Genomic DNA, 22,855 nt, shown 5'->3' with positions numbered 1-22,855 from the left:
GCACTATTCTCCCTGTCCATGACAGTCATTTTAAGCTCAAACTTTAGATAAGTAGCAGACTCTGCATACACACACGCGCACACACACGCTTCTAAATCACTTCTAATCTCTTAGGTTTGCACTTTGCCTTTTCCCCTCATGCAAATTCTCTCCTAAGAGAAAAGTTTTGAAGATTATTTATTAATTCTGCAAGAATTCACCTTTTGTTTCTGAGCTGCATGGCAGTGTGGCTCTTCTTGTCTCTTTTTGCTTTGCTTGTGTGTTCTCTGACAAAATTCCGATTAAACAACACTAACTTCATTGTAATTTGTGAGTATTTCATATGATAGGGCATTGCAAAGTGGCACATAATTGTGAAAAGGAAGGCATGATGATGCAGAAGTATACATTCATGTTGTATTTATGTCTTTGGCAAAAAATTACATTTTTAGGGATTTGACATATCACGTTTTAGAAAATTTAGCATTAGATTTAGACTGTAAGTATACAGTGGTGCATACAATGGAATGGTCTATATTAAATCAGCAACCTGTTATTTCCTTCTTGTCCATATAAGCACTTTATTTATATTTGCCTTTCACATAAAATCCCAATACTTTTAGAAAGCACTGTTTTCATCAACTATACATATATTGTAAGAATGCAATTAAATACTTGTGTAAAATCATTGCAATTTTCTGACATCTGTAGATGTAGATTTTGTTTTGAATGACTATCTAAGCAAAACGGGTTATAGTTTCTGATTTACCAAACTCAAGAAGTATTGACAAATTAAGTGGTTGCATAATAAAACAATTAGTCTTTTTTTTTCTTTTCTTTTTAATTTCCTTCAGGCTAAATCCTTCCTCTGAGTTGCAACAGCTGCTCTTTGATGGCATCTTTCAAATTGCATGATCTGCAGTTACCTCGCCTTTTAATTGGGAAGAAAATAAGACACGGATAATTAGCTAACTCTCCTAAGGCAAGATGATTAGAAAAGCAGCAGGATGAATATTCAAGCCGTTTTCCCATCTCTGTTTAGTAAAACCATCTGTGTGCCTTGTATTTTTTTTTAGCCGATTTTCTTCTGATAGTTGTCACTGATGTTTCCTGTTAGGGTGCAGGTGGAGTTTTATGTGAATGAAAACACTTTCAAGGAGCGCCTGAAGCTTTTTTTCATCAAAAACCAAAGATCAAGTAAGTGGTCCAGAGCAGTGGGGCATCTGAAATGTTTCTTAGTGTATTAAAATTGACCATTTTGGGCTAAAACTGTTCAACTGCGAGCATTTGCAGAAGCCGCATCGAGGAGAAACTACTCTGATTTCTCTCTCGTCTTCAGGCCTCAGGATTCGTGTGTTCAACTTCTGCCTGAAGCTGCTAACATGTCTGCTGTACATCATCAGAGTGATGACGGACCGACCCGGTCAGGGCACAAGCGGCAGCCACAGCTCAGTGCAACAAAACTCTCCAAATGGCAACAACAAATGGTTAGTTCACACCAAGAGACGGGTCTCAGTTGGGTTAAACGCAGTAGTACCGCACACATTTCTCTATATGTGCACACTTTATGAAATTCAGAGCCAGTAAAAAGAGAATAATGTTTCTTAAATGATAATAAAGTGCAAATATGTGACTGAACTAAGTGGCTTGAGGGTCAATATAATGAAGGAAAGATCAAATTATTTAACTAAACAATGTTGAAGAATGTTACTTTAGGTGACATTTATGAAACTGGTGCATTTGCCTCACTAATGTACCTTAACTTCAGTGCGGCATACATCCCCTTCTCAGCTTCTGTTTCCATTGTGTTTTCATTTCTCTTCATGACCGTCGTTGTTGCGTTGCAGTGTCGACTGCCAGTGGAATGGATCAGTGCAAGACAGAGAAATTAATTGGTGAGCTTGCATCTGCTATCCAACTTGTAGCAGTTATTTTATTGGTTAATTTGGTGCAATGTATTTTAATTTCTGATAAAGTGTCAGCTATGCTTTTTGGCAGCCCTGGCAAAGGTCTGTAAAAACTCTAAGTGCACTTATTTTGAAGTACAAAACAAATTCCCACATTAAAAAAACTATAGTTTGTAACAGAGGAAGTGGTACAGCTCCCATTTCACTTTTCAGTTTCCTTTCACTTCATATAATATGACACTGTTTTTCATAGCCACTCTTTAAAACTGGAAAGAATAAGATAAATTCATGTTAAGAACATGTGTGGTAATATTCATATGTCCAGAAATAACCAGAGAGAAATAACTAATGACCTAAACTTGTCTCCATCAGAAAAAATCCTACTTTAACACAACTAGGACTGTAACAAATGAGATCTGAGAACCCAAATTATCTTGCCACCACGCAAACATAGTAGCAGGATATGCGACGTAAAAAAAATAAATAAATAACTTCAAAGTTTTCTGCTAAAATATTGCAGCAATAAGTGGAATCTTGTGGTCAGCAATTCTCCATAACAACCAGTCGAGTTTATCTACATGGCAATGAAGTTTGGGAGGGATTGCAGAAAAAGAAATAGTTTCTGTTCTGCTGTCGTAAACAGGTTTTGCTAAATACTACATTTACTGATGTGTCACAGATTGAGCCTTTCAGCAACAGACTCTCCAGGTGGGCTCTTGTGTAATTGATATGTACAAAAGCATTACTATTGGTAGGTTTGGTGGAGGATATGTCATGCTTTAGGGTTGCAGAGTCATTGGGAATCTTCTTAGATGCTGAAATGTGAGGATATTCTAAACTTTGAAGCTGTTTTTGCACATCTTTGCAAAGGGATGCCAAAGAGCATTGGGGGTTAAATAAAAGCTCAATCTTTTATTCAACTCATATCTTGTCATTTTGAGTACTGAATTTAAAAATGGAGGATGTTGCACTCTCTCTCTCTCTCTCTTTGTTAGGGACTTGATCTTCTGGGTGGAGAGGAAAGCTCCAGTCTGGGCCATTCAAGTGAGTCACAACAAAATCAAGAGCAAAGAGCGTTACGCCTGATCAGTGCTTGTATCTAATATGCTGCTGCTGCTGCTGTTATGAATTTAGCAGCTATGTTTATTCTTTGCTTTGTTTAGGTGATTGTGGCCATCATCAGTTTCCTGGAGACCATGTTGCTTATGTATCTGAGCTACAAGGTGAGCAAGAGACACAACTGAATAAAAACGCACTTGGCGGTCCTGCATGATTAAGGCATTCTGTACAATTAATCGCTTTCGCAGCATAAGACTGACAATCTGTAAGTGGTGCAATTAGCCCCAGTCATTTGTCACAGCAACAGTAAGGATCTGTGCTAATTACAGGATCTGATTGAGGTGAGAAAGTAAGTGGTTGATGAGGATGACAGACTGTGATGGGGAAGAAAAAAATGAATCTGTGCTGTGACTCACTCCTTTGTGTGGTTGCAGATGAAAAACTGAAAGTGCCTGTGCATGTTTTATTTATTTATTATTCTTTTTTTTTATCTAGGGGAACATTTGGGAGCAGATATTTCAGGTTTCCTTTCTTCTGGAGATGATCAACACAGTTCCTTTCATCATTACAGTAAGGATTTTTGCTATTCCTAAAATACTCATTATCTGTCCTGTCAGAGGGTATCACTGCTGTTACTTGTCTGCTTTGATGAGTCATTGTCTGTATAGATATTTATCACTATGAATGAACAAGAAAAATGTGTGGGATTAGGAAGGCTCGCTGCATCTTGCCTACCAATAATCATCTTTGACAATGCCCTGATATTCAACATAAAAAAAATATTTTCATGTCCTAAATTTAAACACAAGAGATTCATTTTAATATTGGTTATGAAAATAGGTCATAATTAAACCCAAGTTTATTCTGATTCCTGAAAGATCAAAGTTTTGCTGTAATATTTCAATTTTGCCAACATTTTTCTATGACTAGAAGAAATATTAATGTCTCCATTTGAATCTGATGGAGAACCTAAGGAAGAGATTAAACATTAGGGTGATGGCAAAGAGTCCTTCCAACTTCCAACACTCAGAGTCCTTCCAACTTCCAATAATAAATTATAGAAACATATAAACAAAATGTATACTTCTTTGTTCAAGTAGAATTCTGATTGCAGTCAGAAAATTGTGTATTTTCGCCTGAGCAATGTGGTGGAAAAGGAAAAGTGCTGGAATCAAAGTAGAAAAATGGGAAATTATTTTAAATTTCTCTCAGTTGTGTTGTTTTTATTGCACAATAAAACCATCTTGTTGAACTGTTAAACTATCTTTTTAGATCTTCTGGCCTTCAATAAAGGACATCTTCATTCCTGTGTTTCTCAACTGCTGGCTGGCTAAGTGTGCATTAGAGAACATGATTGTGAGTGGAATCCATATTCTTAAATGTGTCGGATGATGACTGTTTTGCTAAGAGGATCGGCGTTTTACTGCAATGTTATCACTTCATGCTCATGTTAATTCGCAAGTAAGAGATCTTTTCTCTTACTTCTCCTGACTTGTGTGTACAGTGAGAAATGACACACGGGGATTTTTCCCTGCAGCGTGCATTACTTACATAAGATAGTCAGATACGATACCAGTTCTTCATCTGATGTTGTTCATTGTGATGCAGAATGATGTCCACAGAGCGATCCAGAGGACAAACTCGGCCATGTTCAACCAGGTCATTGTTCTCATCTGCACCCTGCTGTGCCTCGTCTTCACTGGGTAAGGCTTGTTAGCGCGCGCTGTTGGAAATGTAGAAATAGGTGCAGAACGTGAAGTAAACACAAATGAATCAAAGAAAGTAATGAGAGGGAGAAAAAAAACAGTTGGGTAAAAAGTTGCTGTGCCTCTTTTTAATTAAAATTTTTGAGCTTGTGTTATTTTACTGACTGACTGTGGGTCAGTCGGGAAGAAAGAAAGTTTCCTAAAGCAGTATTCTACTTTTACATTATTACTGAACAAATTCAATATGTTTACATGGTGCAGCTCTTTTCCTTGAGATTTCCCAGAAAATCACCACTAAACCCATATAATGCATTTTCTCTTAACAGGGTGATGCGATTGATTTTCAAGCCGCTATTAAAAAGCTTTGTAATGAGTAGATCAGCTAGAGAGCTACTGTGATGTTCTGTAAACATGAAATAAAGCTGTCAAAAACATTCATATTCACTCACATGCTGGTGTTTCGCTGCATAGTCTGAAAAAACAAAGTTCACTTTCAGTAAAGAGCTGCGCTTACAAAGTCTAACTTTAACTAACTACTACTTTATCAAATCTAAAAACATAACTTTGCATGTAAAGGCCAAAGATCACTTAAGTACACTCTATAGCCGACACTCAACCATTTCTTTTTAGCCAATACTAAATTAGTTTCCTGTTTAGGCTCATTAGGATTAGCAAAAATTATTTAGATAAAGTTACTTTTTTACTGTAATATAAAGTTTGATTTGGGAAAAAAAGTCTTTCTGGTGAAACTTGTGGTTATTTTAATGCAGCAGAAGAAAGGGACAAAGTGATCCACTGTACTAAAACTTATAACTGTGAAACTTCTCAAGTGAGAGTTTCACAAACAAGTTAGTCAACCGAGCTTAAAAAAATAACTCTGACATGAAGACTTGTTTTCGAGGTTAGCAGACATATGAATCTCTCTTCTTTTTGGTTTTTGTAATGTATTTTCACCTCAGATATATCTGTGTTTTCATTGAGTCAGAGTGAAAACATTTCACGTTCTCATTAAGTTAACGTACAAGTAACTTTTCAGTAAAATATGGGAGCTTGGTTTAAGTAAATTCCTTAGTATTGATAAAGACAATTCTTGTCTCACTGGCAGATTATTTTATTTAAAACAACAGACAATTCCCATGTTATAAGTGAAATAATCTGTAATATTACTCATACTTTTTCATCAGTTTTAAGAAGCTATTTACGTAAAACATGCTCTTGCATCTTGGTGAACAGTTACTTATAAGTTAACTTAGTCTTATTTGAAGTGTAGATACTTGCTCTTGAAATTTAACCAAAAATATTTTACAAGATTTTATCTTTCTGCAGTCGTAAAATAACCTTTCTTGTGAAACTGTGGCACAAATACAGCGAGTAGTGGCTGCAACACGTGTGCAGAGCGCTCTGTACAACTTTGTAAATCCTTCCTTGAGTATTTGAGTTAACTTGCTCACCTGCTGTCACCTGTTTGTCTCAGCACATGTGGGATTCAGCACCTGGAGCGAGCGGGTCAGAACCTCTCCCTCTTCAATTCCTTCTACTTCTGCATCGTCACCTTCTCCACCGTCGGCTTTGGAGACGTGACTCCACGCATCTGGCCTTCTCAGCTGCTGGTCGTCATCATGATTTGTGTGGCTCTTGTAGTGCTTCCTCTCCAGGTAAGCAAGTTTTGAACTTTCATACTTTATGTAAGTGCTTTTGTTTTTACATAGAAATCTACATGTTCTTCTTCCAGTTTGAGGAGCTGATCTACTTGTGGATGGAGAGGCAGAAGTCAGGAGGGAACTACAGCCGCCACAGAGCCCAGACAGAGAAGCATGTAGTTTTATGTGTCAGCACGCTTAAAATAGACCTGCTCATGGACTTTCTCAACGAATTCTATGCACATCCCAGACTGCAGGTGCCCACTAGCTTCCATGTATGTACCTAATGCGCTGCCATGCAGACCATCTCACGATTCTTTGAAAATCTTTAAATCTTTAAGGACTACTATGTGGTGATCCTGTGCCCGAGTGAAATGGACCTCCAGGTGCGAAGGGTGCTGCAGATTCCCCTGTGGTCTCAGAGGGTCATCTACCTGCAAGGGTCGGTCCTCAAAGACCAGGATCTGCTGCGTGCAAAGTAAGTGGCACCTTTTGAAAAGTGTGGACGGATTCTAACAGCTGCAACGTAAGAACGTTTTGTCATAGAAACACAGAACAGATACAAACAAATATCAAATGTAGGTGGGTAAACATTTTGGTTGGCCAATAAATTCCCTGGCTGTACTAACTTTAAATATTATGACTCCCAGCTCTTTTTTTGTACCACTGATACGTTGATGATTTTTCAAATTTATATCTATACATTTTCTAAATTTTGGATGCCCTTCCCTTTTTGATAAAATGGGAGATAAAAGTGATCTGAATGGAGGACCCAAGTGCAGGCAAAAGGGATGTGGAGTTCAATAAAATAGCGTTCACGAACCTTAATAGTTTTTCAAGCCATGAAAATAAAAAACAGCCATGATTTTTTTAAATATTGAAAGATTGGACCAACAACTATTAAAAGCTGAGTTTTGTCAGCGACTCTGATACCGATTGTTCTGAAAAAATCTTTCCATGCAGGACAGAGGCAAAGGGGATGAAAGAGAGGTCAAAGGTCATCTATTACTAGGCCTGTTGGTCTGCTGCAGTGGTTGAGTTCAAAAAAATTAAAAAGATCGTTTTATCTCAAAGGTTTTGAGATGAATTGTGTTTGAAATATTCAAAAGGATGGCTTTAAAAAACCATTCTTTTATAACGTGGTAAATCATTTTAGATATCACTTGGCTTATTCTATCATTCCATTTTTCAGATAAAAGCTTGTCAGAGCTATTGTGTGGCTTAATACAATGACAACACTGTAATTGTTCTTTAAAGCTTTTTGACTTGGCTGGTAAAATGACTCCTCCTCAAAAGGTTAACGTTATCTTTGTCATATTTTTATCCTGGAGGTCTAATAAATGGTACTTGGAGAAAAGAATGACTAAAGCGGAAGAAAAGCATGTCTAGCCAAATTTCTTTCTGCAGCAACAAACTTCATCTGTGGAATCCAGTTCAAGTAAACACAAGATTGTAAACCGCTTTCAGATTTTCTTTGCAGACCTTCAGCCGGCCATAAATAACCTGATTTTGCAGATCATTACACTCAGTTTAGGTCTTTTCTGCGGTTATGGCAGCTACAGACGTATGTGGCTTAATGTGGCTCTGTAACGTTACCATTTCTTTGACAAGGTTAATTGTAGCAGAGTTATTTACAGCACTGCATCAGGTACATCATTCAAAACGACTGGAGCGTATTGCATAACTCCACTGTATACATTTGTCATGGTTTTAGCAGAGCAATTAGAAGCAAAGGATTGGGTGTGTGTCGTGCTTACATCCTTCCTCTGGCAGTTTTTCAAATCCTCCCACACTTGTTTTGCATTCTGCACTCCTCTGGCTGTGTTAATCGTATGCAAAAACAGTTCTACAGCCGCTGAACACTCAATATACGGCACGTATCAGCTTGTTTGTGTCTCTGCTTATACACAGTCGATGCAAAATGGAATATTGAATCGGTCAAATCTAATGAGAATATTGTGTGGCAAAAGTTGTATTATTTTTTTGCTTGCTGACATTTCAACAAAGATCTTTTCATGTCTTTATCAAAATGCTGCAGAATGGACGACGCAGAGGCTTGTTTCATTCTGAGCAGTCGCAACGAGGTTGATCGTATGGCCGCGGTAGGATAAATTGTAGTTATTGTACTCTGCTCAAACTTTTTTTTTCTTTTTTTTTTTTTTTACATTTAAAAGTTATATTTCTTGAAAATGGTCTAATAAAAAATTTGCAATATTTTCTTATAGGACCACCAGACCATCCTGAGAGCTTGGGCTGTGAAAGACTTTGCCCCTAACTGTCCTCTTTATGTCCAAATACTCAAACCTGAAAACAAGTTTCATGTTAAATTTGCAGGTGGGACTTTTAAAAAAAAAAAACTTTCTGACCGTCGCTTGTATAAAAAGCTAAAAAAATTAGACTCTTACAAGTACATATTAAGGTACAGTCTCTTGGAAAAGTTATTATGCCCCTTTTTTCAGTTTGTAAACTCAAAGTGGAAGTAAAGAAAAATTACACTTTACAAATAGAAATCTCAAAAGACAGGCATGTATTTGAACTCTACCCCATTACTTTGATGACCCTAAATACAGTTCTGTTCAGCTAAAAACTCACAGGTCACCAAAGTAGTTTTTACACAGTGTTCTAAATTATTATGCAAATTGGATTAAAGTGTCATAAAGATTAAACTTTTTGTTGTGCTATTAAATTTATAGATGGTATTGTGTGTCAGGGCTCTTTGAATCACTATAATTAATTTCAGAGAGCTGGGTTGACAAGTTTATCTGGTGAGCCCAATTAAAGGAAAGCTACTTAAGAAGGATGTTCCACATTATTAAACAGGCCACAGGTTGCAAGCAATATGGGAAAGAGAAAGGATCTCTCTGCTGACGAAAATCATCAGATAGTGTAGTGCATTATGACAAGATATAAAAACATTAAATATTTAACAAAAACTGATGCGTTATCGTACTGTGACGAGATTTGTGGCTAATTCAAAACAAAGATGGATTTGTACAGATGAAGGCATAATGAGGAAGGCTTCTGTTCGACAAATTCATCGAATTAAGAGAGCAGCTGTTAAAATGCTCTTACAAAGCAGCAAACAGTAATTTGAAGCCACTGGTGTCTCTGGAGCCTCAACGTGGAGGATCCCTCAGAGGCTTGTGGAGCATGAATCTACTATTCAGCCCCCTAACCAACTCATAAGCAGAAACGGTGGTGGACCAAGCAGTAGTTGATTGGTGGTGGACGGCCACCACATCCCAACACGGCTGTGAAGTCAGCAAGGAAGTCATGCTTTGGGCTGAAATTATGAGGAGAGAGCTGGTCGGCCCCTTCAGAGTCCCTGAAGGTGTGAAAATGACTGATCACTTTCTTTCATGGTTCAAAAAGAAGAGCCGTACCTTCAGTAGCAAAATCATCTTTATGCATCACAATGCACCATCTCATGCTGCAAGGAATAACACTGTGTCACTGGCTGCTATGGGCAAAAAAGGAAGAAAATAATGATGTTGTCGCCATCCTCCTCTGAACTCAATCCTATTGAGAACCTTTGGAGTTTCCTGAGGATGGGATGCAGTTCATATCAAAACAGCAGCTCTGGGAAGGTTTTCTGACATCCTGCAAAGAAATTTAAGCAGAAACTTTCCACAAACTCACAAGTTCAATGGATGCAAGAATTGTGCAGGTGATATCAAAGAAGGGGTCCTATGTTGAAATGTAACTCTGTCTGTTGAGATGTTTTTGATTGAAATTAGCAGCTCTTTATAATCCATACAATGTTTAGAAAATCTGCTGTGCATAATAATTTGGAACATTTTGAGTTTTATATTTTTGAAAAAAATACTTTTCTCATGGGGAACTTTGTTCAGTAAAATTTGATTTATACTGTATTAGTTCATGACTTGAAAATTATACTGACCATCATTAGCATTGACCATTTAAGAAAATCTGACAAAATATCACTTGCATAATAATTTGGAACACAGTGTAGAGTCCATGTTTGTATTCAACCCTCCTAATTTAACTTTGTGGTGTGATAATTTTACACTTACCATTAGAAAAACTTACCTTAAACTTACTCACCATTCCTGATAAGTAAATAAAAATATTTTTAAAGGTCAGAAATAATTGCTCATAATTTACGCGTTAAACTGTCAATTATTGTCTCACAAAAGTGAACATTAAATTGTGACGTAATGTGTGGAAAAGTTAAAAGGACATGAATATTTTTGCATACCATCGTATATTTTTCATTCCACAGCCATATTAGTTTATTATTGTTACACACTTCTAACATGTCGTCCAATTCTAGATCAAGTCGTGTGCGAGGAGGAATTCAAGTACGCCATGCTGGCTCTCAACTGTGTGTGTCCTGCCACTTCCACCTTGGTCACACTCCTAGTTCACACCTCCCGCGGACGGTAGGTAATCTCTGATAAGCCATTTTATTTCTCCCTGTATGACTGAAAAGTTCAACTTCTTCGCATGTTCACGTCCACTGACGTTGGATGAAAGCTCCAAGGAAAAGCCAGAGCACAGAAGAAAAATCTTGGGTACTGTGCAACACAGCAGGACATGAAAAAAATTCAGCACAAGAGAGAACAGCAGCAAGCTATATCGCTGTTTCTTTTTCTTTTCTTTGTTGGATATATATTTTTGTCAAGAGTTCTTTGTAAGGCAGTTTGAAAAGCTCTCCAGAGGCAAATGATTTTTCACAGCACGCAGACTTACAGCAGAAGTGTCGTTGGCTGATGGAGCGAGTCTCTACAAACAAGATACTCACCTCTACAGCAAAAACAGATGACTCTAATCCTATCCTCTAACCCTAACCCATAAGATAATATTTCCTAATTAACATTTTACATTAATTTATAGTTTTAAGTTTGAAAACACAGTCCTTCCCAGATGTTTCAGTGCACACTCATGTGTGGCTGATGTCAATTTAAAAACAAATTTTGCTTTCTACAATAAGATGGATGAAGTCAAGGAAAAAAATTCAGTTTAAAAGTCACCTTAACTTTGACTCACCACTTTATCCTCATTGCATTATTATTGGTGGTTGAGTTGAAAAAAAAAAGGCAAAGCGAACTGACTGACAAAGATAGATCAACCACATCCTGAATAAAGTCATACATTTTTACTGTTGATCTTCTTATCAGAGGGGTTTAGACCATGTCTTCTCTGTCAGTATGTTTGATGGAGAAGATGTTTGGTTTATGGATCCATCCGTATTTTCTCTTAATTAATTGCAGAGAAGGACAGCAATCTCCGGAGCAGTGGCAGAGGATGTATGGATGTTGCTCCGGCAACGAGGTCTACCACATCCGACTGTGCGACAGCAAGTTCTTTGGAGAGTACAATGGCAAAAGCTTCACGTACGCCTCGTTTCATGCTCACAAGAAGTGAGTTGACGTGTGAGCTATAATGTCCCCCTCAGCAGGCTGGCTAGTTCAGGTTTTACAGATTCTGTATTGGTTCATTGTTTCTTTATTTTACTTTTATGAAACACGACAGGAAAAAAATATTTATACTGAGACTTAGTGGCTGAAAATGAGAAATAATTTTTTGTGAGTTTTTTTTTTTTTTTTATAAATTTTGTCAGAATGATAGGAAATCTCATCAGGAAGACGAGGGATGAAAATTTTGCAGTATCAATGTATGTGGCTCTAGTCAAGCTTTTATTCACCAGGGTGATGTGAACCAAGATATCCAAGCAGACACCCCGAGCATCACTTTCCTTCAGGTTGATTTTGCAACCAATCTAGATCATCATCCTGCTCTCCACATACATCTGCTCACTTGTCGCCATATATTTTCAACGCTTTGCAGGTGTTATTGTAATAAATGCATTCTCTTCTTCACAAACGATGGATTTGTTGTCTCCAGGTACGGCGTGTGTCTCATCGGGATAAAAAGGGAGGAGAACAAGAGCATCCTGCTGAATCCTGGTCCACACCACATCATGGCTTCCACAGACACCTGCTACTACATCAACATCACCAAAGAGGAGAACTCCGCCTTCATCTTCAACCAGGAGGAGAGGAAGGGCCGTCCTGCTGGAGGAATCTATGACGGGCCCTCACAGCTTCCTGTGCACAGCATCATCGCAAGCATGGGTGAGAGATGCTTGCATGTTTTAGAGCATTTGAAGTGCAAACATTTGGATAGGTGAAGGCAATCCGTGCAGTGAGGTCTGAGGCACAATGCTTGCGTTTGCAGGAACTGTTGCCATAGATCTTCAGAATACAAGTCCGCCCAACATTTCAGGGGGCAAACTGGTCCCGCCCACCGTGAATGGGACAAGCAGCCGCCGACCCAGTATCGCACCAGTCCAAGAAATAGCCGACTCTGCCGCAATCCTGCCGTGTGACCTCCTGAGCGATCAGTCAGAAGATGACACTGTTTTTACAGATGAAAAGAGAAGCTCGTCCACTGAGTAAGGATTTCGTTTTTCCCAGTGACTCCCAAACCTTACATATAATGAACAAAATCAGATCTACAACAAAAAGCTTTAATCTGATGTAGAAGTGAAAATAGAAATTGTTAAAGAGCTCAAGTTTAGTTATTTTTTATTTCAAATATACTTTTTGTATCAAATGGGCGAGTTAAATGTACTTAAGGATTCAGACCAAAGATGCTACACTGGGATACACTGTGTTCTTTAAGTTTGTCTTTAAAGTTGGGATTAGTACTTTTTCTGCTTTGCAATATTTTCCTTAGATGGTAATTATTATCAATAATTTAAATTTACATTATGAGACAGCAGCTTAGAGCAGAAATGTAGGGAGTTCAAGTTCTGATGTGAGTTTTGTCTGCAACAGGAAGTTGTCGCAGAGTGAGCAGATGTATGTGGAGAGCAGGATGATGATCTAGACTGGATTTTTTTTTTATTTTTCAGATTTTCTGTGTCAGTATGTTATTGCATCACTTTTACCATAGTTACAACCACAAGTCATTTGTGGTGTGCTTCTGCCAGCTTTGTACATCTCGTCAATGATTCGTCTTTGCAACATAGCTCAATCAGGCTGGATGGAAAGTGCTTGAACTGCAATTTTCAACACAGATTATTGATTGGATCTAGAGTTTTTCTGGGTCATTCTCATCGACTAACAGGTTTTGATTTAAGACATTTAATTGCTGCTTTGGCTGTAGGGTTGTTGTTCTGGTAGCAGGTCGCCCTACTCTGTCTTCTGCAGCCTATAACAGCTGTTCTTGTATTGTCTCACCCCAGTGTCTCCTTTCTGACTTAATTTTTTTTCACACTTTATTTCATTACATGCACTATAAGTAGCATTGGTGGGAGAACATTGGTGTAATATTGTCATACTTTATTACATAAATTTGTCCAAGAACTGCAGGTGGAAATTAGCATTTGTTTTACTATAACCTGATACTATCTGTCTCTCCTTTTAAAGGGTATAATTACATAGAAAATAATGTATATTGGAGCTTTTGCAAAGAAATAAAATATATAAACAGGGTGGGATACTTGACTCATATTATTATTGTTTATTGTTTTAGGATTAGATTAGATTATGCAAGTCTAATGGATGCTGATATTTTTGAATAGGAAAAACAATCTTACGGCTTTAAACATTCAAAATGCACGTAACCAGGGTTAGCATGTTTAGCATTATGTTATAGCTATTATAAAAATTTAACTAAATTGATTTTTTTTACATGTCACAGATGTTTTTCTTAGTATTCTGCAGTCATAGGTTGAGTTTTTGTTAAAATAAAGTACATTAAAGCATATTTTTTATTTGACAAAGTGCATCATTCATCCCTTCTGGATCTGTTGTCAGGTATGTTAAAGGTTATCCTCCCAACTCGCCGTACATTGGGAGCTCGCCCACCTTATGCCATCTGTTGGCTGAAAAAGCACCATTTTGCTGCCTACGACTAGACCAGGTGGGCAGTCGCTTTTCCTTCCACTTAGTCACTCAATTACAGGCCGCCTCAATCGTTCCCTCTCGTCTCTCTCTGTCCTTCACATCATAAAAGCATACCTAAAATGCCACTCTGTGTTCCACTCCTCTTGCAGGGCTGCATGCACAACAGCTTTGAGGATGCAAAGGCTTACGGCTTCAAGAACAAGCTCATCATTGTGTCGGCTGAGACGGCGGGGAACGGTCTTTATAACTTCATAGTGCCTCTCAGAGCTTATTACAGACCCAGGAAAGAGCTGAACCCCATTGTCTTACTGCTGGATAACCCGTGAGTTCTTAACACACGCGTACCGCAGCACATTGTTCCTCCGCTTTTCGCTTCACTCAGACTTCCTCCGTGTCATGCTGGGAAAGATTCTGACCGCTGAAAGGCGCACGTCAGCAAGCACTTACGACAAGGCTGTGGAGGTGGGACTCCATTGTTAATTCTGATGTTAGATTACCGGTGTTACTCTGTGTTTTTAGTGACAAAGTAAAATAAAAAAATAAAAAACCCGGTACAGTAACCAGACAGTAACCATGGAAACTTGCTCTACCTTGAACTTGGGTGATATATATTGCCACAAGGGGAGAAAATGATTTCTTTTGAGAGCTCTAACTTCCATCAAGAGCCCTGATGCGTCGCCTTTTCAGCCCCCACATGCCGACTGAAAGATCCCTCATAGAAGCACACACACACAACAATAAATGCTCCCTGCGTGCTGCTGCTTTCGGTGCCACCCTCCCTGTCCCCCTCTCTCCATCACTGTTGCACACACAAATGCAAACACCCACGCTTTTGGAATTCAATCACTTACAACAGCCTTGGGTCTCGTGTCAGCAGGATTGGGAACATGTAAAAAGTAATGCAATGTCAAAGGAGGTGCAGGCAGACACTAATAAAGTGTCTGAATCTCTCTCTGAGTGCGTTCGGCACCAGATGGACTCGTCCCTCTGCCTGAAGACACTCTGACCAATGAGATAACTACTACACAGAGGCTCCCAAGAGTCTGGTGCAGGCTGTTGGAAATAGAAATAGACTCATTTCTGAAGCAGCTTTGAAAGGATGGATTCATTTGGTGCATATCAGGCCCCAAAATGTTTGATTAATTTGTATTTTTGGTGTATAGCACCTTGAAAAATTATTCATGAAACATTTCTTATTTGGTCAGATTACATTACATGAACTTCAGTGCTTTGCAAAAAGTGTTTTTGTCTGGTTTCTTGTGCAAATATATTGGTACACTTGAAATAAGACCAAACTAATTTGCCAGTAACTGTTCAGCAAGATGTAGCAGCTTGTTTTATGTCAATAAATCCTTAATTAGTGATAATAAGTACAAGTTCCCTTGACAGTTTTTTTTCACTTACACTAAGATATTTTCCCCTTGTTATTAGTTTAAAAATCTGCCAATCAAATCAACCTAGTACTTTCTATTACTTTGTAATATTAATTAGTAATTTACTTAAAATAATCTTGCTTTAAAGTTAATGGCAAGTTAGTTCACTGTAATTAGAAAAATCCAAGTTAATCGTGCACAAAGGATTTCTCAAAATGTTGCTCATTACTTCATTGATGTTTACCTGCATTTATAAGTATTAGCCACTGTTGGGTATTCACCTGTGACTTTAAATTGCATTTATTTAATTCAGTGTCTCTTTTGGCTGTGGTCCAGTCAGGGAACAAAGCCAAACCCCTTAAAACACGTATGTCAAACTCATTTTCATTTTGGGCCGCATCGAAATCATGAATTTCCTCAAAGAGCTACTTGCATGTGAATGCATTGATAAAATCCATTAACAAATTGTTAAAATATTAATAGATAGCTCTCTCTGCATTTGATGAGTGATTTTTTAAAATTAAATAATATCAAACCTCTTTTCACATTGATGTAATTTGGCACTACAAAAATAAAAACTGATTTGATTCGATGGTTGAAATGCCATTTAATCATACAACTGTTTTTTCAAAAGTTCTTTTGAAAATACAATCGTACACAAAGTCCTAGCCAAAGAGCTTTGCAGTCGATGCACAAAACAGACAGTACATCACCAACAACAAGGTGAGTTTTGCTTTTTACTGCAGCATATTTTTTTTAGGAATTTCTTTCTAAAAGCCGAAAACAAAACAAATGACTGATGGAGAAAGAAACTGCACTGAACCGTAGCAGGGACAAACAGAGGAAACAAAGGACAAATCCTTTTGTGCAAAACTGCTTTGTTGAGGCTTTTTCTGACTTTGTAACATACTAAATGTTTCACTGATTGCATACCAAACTCACAGTTTTGGCGCGGAGTCTTTTGTTTGAGAAATGTCAAGAGCAAACAGAACGGCATTGACTTTCATTATGATTTTTCTTCCCGCAGTCCTGATAATCACTTCCTGGAGGCCATTTGTTGTTTCCCAATGGTGTACTACATGGGTGGGTCGATAGACAAGTAAGGCCATTGCATAATCTTTGTTTTTATTTTATTAAAATTGTTTTACTCTTAAATTATTTAAAGAAGATACCTACTTTTATTTTTTCAAGTGTTCGGTGGTATTGTTGTCAAATGATCTTTTTGTGTGTGTTGCAGTCTGGACAGCTTGCTCCAGTGTGGGATTATCTATGCTGATAACTTAGTTGTGGTGGATAAAGAGAGTACGATGAGCGCAGAGGAAGACTACATGGCGGATGCCAAAACTATTGTCAATGTACAAACAATGTTCAGGTAAATTAAACGTTTTAGTTGAATGCTAAAGTAATAACTTTATGACAGTAAATTGAGTGTGCGATCCTTTGCTTGGATGATTAATCTTGTCCACTTAACTTGTTTGGGTTTTTTTTGCCCATTTTCTCCCCTTTCCAAAAAACAACGCAGGTTGTTTCCAAGTCTCAGTATAATCACCGAGCTCACACATCCATCCAACATGAGGTTCATGCAGTTTAGAGCGAAGGACTGCTATTCGCTGGCTCTGTCCAAGCTAGAGAAGGTCAGTTGATACCTGGGGACCAGAGGTTGGAACCGCATGCTGAACTATGGGTAAATGACTTTCTGACCATCTCATGTCGCGCAGAAAGAGAGAGACAAAGGCTCCAACTTGGCCTTCATGTTCCGCTTGCCCTTCGCTGCAGGCCGAGTGTTCAGCATCAGCATGTTGGACACCCTCCTCTATCAGGTTGGTAGACATCCACAGCAAACCCAGCAGCCTCAGGTGACTTTATTCAGCATCAGGTATGTGAGTGTGTCTCACATCAGCAGAGAAACAGTTGCCTCTTACGCAGCGCTGGCTTCAGAAGGCAGAGCTGCCCTCTTGTGCTCAGCCACTAACGCATCGCTCGTTCTTTCTTTCTTTTCTTTGTCGTAAGCTTTTTATTTTGTTAGATGTAATCAAGGTTTTGAAGTGATTTTGAAGTGTTTTACATGTGCTACTTTTTCAGTCTTTCGTAAAGGACTACATGATTCTTATTGCTAGACTGCTCTTGGGACTGGACACCACCCCTGGATCAGGATTCCTCTGTGCTGTGAGTCACATACAATGCCAAAAAGTAGTGCACAAAGTTGGGCATAATTGTGAAGTGGAAGTAATATGACACATACCTTTTTTGTTTGTTTGTTTTTACAATTTTATTTTATAAAAATAAAAGTCTGGAAAAGTGGCTTGCATTTGTAATTAGCCTTCATACGTTAATATTTGCAGAGACACCCTCTGCTGTAAATATCACACAGGGACTGTGCGGTATTTTTTCTTTCAGTTTTTCATGTCAGGAAACCAGAGAAGTTGCCAGATATTTTTTTGCAGAATAGTTCAAGCTGAATCAAATTGGGTGGAACATTTTTGTGAATCTCAATTCTGAAATATTACGACAGCTTCTGATTTGAACACATGAACTTGATGCTGCTAAAAGCTGAAGCGATGTACCAAGTCTTTTCTCTCTGGAAAGTTTCCTTTTACGATTGCCCTGTGTGGCGTGTTCGTCTTTGCTGTGTTCCTTACAGGCTTGTAGAAAACTACAAATGGGACTTTTAGTTCCATAAAGTCCTTTATAGTAAGGCCATCTGTTCCTTTTTCTTCCACTTCAAACACTTGCAACACTTTGTGTAGCATTACTATCTTATAATTTATACAGATTTTTGTGATTGGGACATGGTCATTGAACTTCCATTAAAAGTGAAAGGTCACAGAGTTAGAATAATTTTAAAGATGCCTTTGTGGAAGAGAAAATGGTTAAACTGACCAAGCCACTTTTCAAATCAACATCCTTTCCTCTTATTTAGATGAAGATAAAAGAGGAAGATATATGGATCGGCACCTACGGGAGACTGTTCCAAAAACTTTGCTCCTCCAGTGCAGAAATTCCCATCGGCATCTATCGCACAGAGTCTCACATTTTCACCACTTCAGAGGTGAGATTGTGAACATTAATGCATCAAAACTGACATATAATCACAGTCTGGGATCACGAGGAAAACACAAACACTTCCGTCCTAATTAAGTCCCAGGTGTCCATGAGTGTTGACTACTGCGAAGACACAAAAGACAGAGGGGACGAGCCTCGCAGCAACGAGCAGTCGGATCACCCCCTGCTGAGGAAGAAGAGCATGCAGTGGGCGCGACGTCTCAGTAAGAAAAGCGTGAGGTGGCAGGGGGGAAGCCGGGACTCGAGTAAAGACCACGCCCAGCGCATAGCCCAGCAGCGTCTCAACCTCTACAGACGCTCCGAGAGGGAAGAGCTGTCCGAGCTGGTCCGGAACCGCATGAGGCATCTGGGCCTTCCCACCTCAGGATACGGTAACCATGGACATTCCCGCTCTCTGATAGCATTGCTGTAACTTTAATGCACTACTTGATTTCACTCATGTCTCTTCCCTATCTAACATGAAGATGATCTGACGAATCTGACAGCCAGTGATGTCATGAACAGAGTCAATTTGGGATACTTACAAGGTAAAACATTTTAAACTTTTTATGTACAGTTAAGAGCATTGGCCAGGTTTTAGGCTGATTGTGTTTGTTTGTTTCAGACGAACAGAATGATCACCAGAACACTTTGTCTTACGTCCTCATTAACCCTTCACATGATACCAGGCTAGAGATCAACGACATTGTGTAAGTAAAACGACTTCATGATCCATGTGACCACAACATGTATCATTTTTTGATGGCACCAATATGCAGATTCGTTCTCACTATGATAAGTTGAAAAAGTATTAAATATTATTGAACTTCTTCAGATTTCATCATATTGTAACCACAAAATTTTATATATAAACTATTGGTATTTCATGTGACCTACTAACATAAATTAGAACATCATGATGTGAAGGAGTTAGTTATACCTGGTTTTAATGTTCTTTGCAAGAAAAAATCTGTGAATCTTGGTGAGTGATTTTATTTACCATCTTGCATTATTACCTTTTACTGCAGTTACATCTGAGCATCTTTTAGAATATTTCTTTACCAGTTGTGCTCATCAGTAGATGGAAATTGTTGCGTATTATTCTTGAGAGCGCCGGTTATCAACAGTTTGTAATCACTGGTTCTCAGTTGCTTAAGGTCCGTACTTTGCCTGGGCAATTCTAACACATGAATATGCTTTGATCGAAACTATTCCTCTGTAACTCTGCCTGCATGTTCAGGTCCTGCTGGAAGACTTACCTAAACCTCAGACTTAAGTTTCCTTCAGCCTCAAACGAAAGGTTTTTTTCCAACATGAGCCCATACTTACCTTACCATCTCCCCATAAACTGACTTTAACTTTTTTTTTTTAATTTTAGTTATGTAAAAATGTGAAAATAATGTATTTTTTTTCACTTCTCAATCATGCACCACATTGTGTTGATTTGTCACACAAAGTCTAATGAAAATCCACTGATTTGTGGTTGCTACATGTTTAAATGGTACAATGGTTACTACATTCTGCCATGGTTCAAATGGTATGATTACTTTTGCAAGCACTGGTGTAAATACACAGTAGAGTAGTGAATATACAGTAAAAATCTGTTCCTTTGGCTCCTCCTAGTGTCTTGTGTAAAATGTGTAAAAATAAAACCACAATAGGAACTAAAGAAGCAAGAAATGTGCCAGTTGTGATTATCATCGTCAGAACAGCAATATTTCATCATACCAGAAAGCATTTGATTTACCAGCAGTTCAAGTAAATATATATTTTATGGATTTCAACAGAGATCTTCAGCTCTCTGTGCTTTTTCAGAAACAATTATGAGGTTAAAGCAGCTTAGGGAAATGTTTTTAGCACTGACATCTTTGTTCCCTCACAGATACTTAATTCGTTCTGACCCTCTGGCTCACGTTCCCGAGGAGCCCCCCGTCTACAGCAGCAGCCTGAAAGAGAGACACGAGTCCAGCATAGACACCAAAGAGGACACCCCGCTCTGACGCAGCGCTGGCCTTTAACTGGATCGGCCCCCCTCACAGCTGGGTTTTAGCTCTCCACGTGCTGAAGCCCACAAATGTATAATGTCAGTGCCTACTGCCTGCCTGATCACATTGAATATAATGTTTGCCATTTTCATCATCTTGTTGCAAATGCTGTACATATGAAAACTGCATCACTCTCTTTTCAGCTCTTTAAATATGCAGGGATTTCATGAAGGCTTTTCCTACTTGCTGTTGTGTTTAGTTAGAATTACAATAAACTTCTGGGATTTGTATCTTCACTTTATCCAACAATTCCTAAGTTAATTCAACTTAAATCTGATTTTCATATATTTGGTAATGAAGTTAGAGGCTTTATTCCCCTTTTTAAGTCTCTTGGTGGAAACAAAGAGAACAACAGACGGATGATTAACTTATCAGGTTTCACACATCTGAACGTTTACAACTCTGCTAAAATCGTGCAGCTACAATTAAAAAGCCCCAAGTGACTTAAGCTAAATGTGTGCATTAATCTTTCAGAGTCATATTTTATAGATAAATCCTTGAGGTATTCATTAGTGCCACTAAGACCTACGTCAATGATTCATGTACAAATAATGACGGTTATTCATATATTTGTCAGAGCAGATCATTGCTTTGTTTTTAAATTTTCACTTAAAAAACTTAAAAACTCAAAAATGATTCAATTCAGTTCTATAAACTAATGACTAGGTACGCTTGGCGACAACAGGTGATGTGAAACTTTTTGACAACTGGCAATGAGTTTTTTCCATCACTGTTGAGAAATTGCATCCCAGTCTTCTTTGCAGAATTGTTTTAATTCTGCCAAACAGTCAGAAACTAATAATTGTATCCCTCTGGTTTTCGTGGTGGACAGCAGATCGCATGGTTTATCAATTGTGGAAAGACGCTCAGGTCGTCCATTTATCTCTGTACAATGCAATGCTAGTCAGCCAGCTGAATGAAGCTTCCTACCTTTCAAGAGAGAAAAATCCACCTAGAAGTCCCTTAAATAACAGGTTAAGCTGCTGGCTACCTGAGCAGTGAGGCTGACTGATTAACCACCTAATTTCAAATTGTTGAGCAAAACTGGGTGGAAAAAAGTATAATATTTAGCACCATTAGCACTTAAAAACTTTCATAACCTAAGTGGGTTTCTATCAAAACTTTCCTGATGCCTTTGTACATATATCAAATTTATATATATGACTTACAACATCAATATATTTATAACAACTTACATGGTATGTTGTTTCAGTCACACCAGTGACACAGATTAGCAGACAGTTCAGACAGTTCGGTTCATGCCTATTTGTATCACATCAGGAATTAGAGAATGTCGTGTTGCTCCATGAAGGCATCGCTTACTAATTGTTTGACTGTTGAGCCGGGTGTGTACCTCTTCTATCTTTTTGCATTTAGGTCTGACTTTGTACCAATTTCAGTGTTTACAATATTTGTACTGGATCAGTTTTATGTGCACATTAAAGTGCTCTGAAATACATAAAATCACTTTGAGTTGTGTGATCCTTTCTTTCTATGTAAATTTTGGACCCAATCTATTATAAATGATTTGTGAAGGGCTTTTGGTGACTTTAATATAAAATGTAAAATTCCCTACAATTACAATTGTTACACAGACATGTCTGCATGCAAGCATAGTTTTAAAAGGTAACATCTGCCTTAATTCTTGAATTACTGACATTTCAGGTTCACATTTACTTATTTACTTTTGAGATTTGCATAGATTAACAGCGAACTATAGTTAAGTTTAGTGACTGGTTATTTTACCCTTCATGGATTCTCTTTATTTAATGGAAATTGCTTAAACATCACTTCAACTTTTATCAAAAATGGGCGCTTGAGGAAACAAGTTCTATTAGTCTGATTTTATGAAAGAGCAGCAAGAAGAAATAAATTGTTGGAAGAAAACTACATGATGCTTTATCTGCCATGGTTAGGTACAAGCCGTAGAGCAAACATGTGGCAGAAGGTGCTTTGGTCAAATTAATTTCTCGGCAAAATGCTACATGCAGGAGAAAAGGAGCAATGAACACCACCCTGAAAATATCATCCTCATGATATACAGTGGCGCCATCATCAGGCCAATACCAATACAGGTTAATCTTAGGCAACCTGCCAAAGGGTGCAAAAGACCTGAGACTTGGACAAACTTTAGGCAATAAAAATTCATCATATCTGTTTGAAAAAATCAGTTTCAGTCTACAGACATGTGAGGTTCATAAAACTCAGAAAGGTCATTGCAGAAAAA

General features: G+C 38.2%; 1 protein-coding gene across 1 annotated transcript in view; it reads left to right on the top strand.

Moving 5' to 3' along the window:
- Positions 1-22,092, top strand: part of kcnt1a (potassium sodium-activated channel subfamily T member 1a) — a 29,772-nt gene extending 7,680 nt beyond the window's left edge. Inside the window, 29 exon segments of the mRNA XM_055052668.1 lie at positions 1,097-1,176; positions 1,319-1,466; positions 1,827-1,874; positions 2,882-2,930; positions 3,050-3,109; positions 3,441-3,515; positions 4,218-4,301; positions 4,554-4,648; positions 6,126-6,306; positions 6,384-6,548; positions 6,633-6,769; positions 8,330-8,393; positions 8,517-8,625; positions 10,586-10,694; positions 11,526-11,675; positions 12,160-12,389; positions 12,493-12,709; positions 14,079-14,184; positions 14,318-14,490; positions 16,569-16,640; positions 16,779-16,913; positions 17,064-17,175; positions 17,260-17,361; positions 17,624-17,707; positions 18,462-18,590; positions 18,681-18,975; positions 19,069-19,131; positions 19,209-19,293; positions 20,466-22,092. Coding sequence (XP_054908643.1) covers positions 1,097-1,176; positions 1,319-1,466; positions 1,827-1,874; positions 2,882-2,930; positions 3,050-3,109; positions 3,441-3,515; positions 4,218-4,301; positions 4,554-4,648; positions 6,126-6,306; positions 6,384-6,548; positions 6,633-6,769; positions 8,330-8,393; positions 8,517-8,625; positions 10,586-10,694; positions 11,526-11,675; positions 12,160-12,389; positions 12,493-12,709; positions 14,079-14,184; positions 14,318-14,490; positions 16,569-16,640; positions 16,779-16,913; positions 17,064-17,175; positions 17,260-17,361; positions 17,624-17,707; positions 18,462-18,590; positions 18,681-18,975; positions 19,069-19,131; positions 19,209-19,293; positions 20,466-20,583 — 3,475 coding nt within the window. The 3' untranslated portion in view covers positions 20,584-22,092.
- The last annotated feature ends 763 nt before the right edge of the window (positions 22,093-22,855 follow it).

This window comes from Poeciliopsis prolifica, unplaced genomic scaffold, assembly GCF_027474105.1.
Source record: "Poeciliopsis prolifica strain line A6 unplaced genomic scaffold, Auburn_PproV2 SCAFFOLD035, whole genome shotgun sequence".
Classification (NCBI taxonomy): Eukaryota; Metazoa; Chordata; class Actinopteri; order Cyprinodontiformes; family Poeciliidae; genus Poeciliopsis; species Poeciliopsis prolifica.
This window is presented reverse-complemented; position numbering and strand designations above follow the sequence as displayed.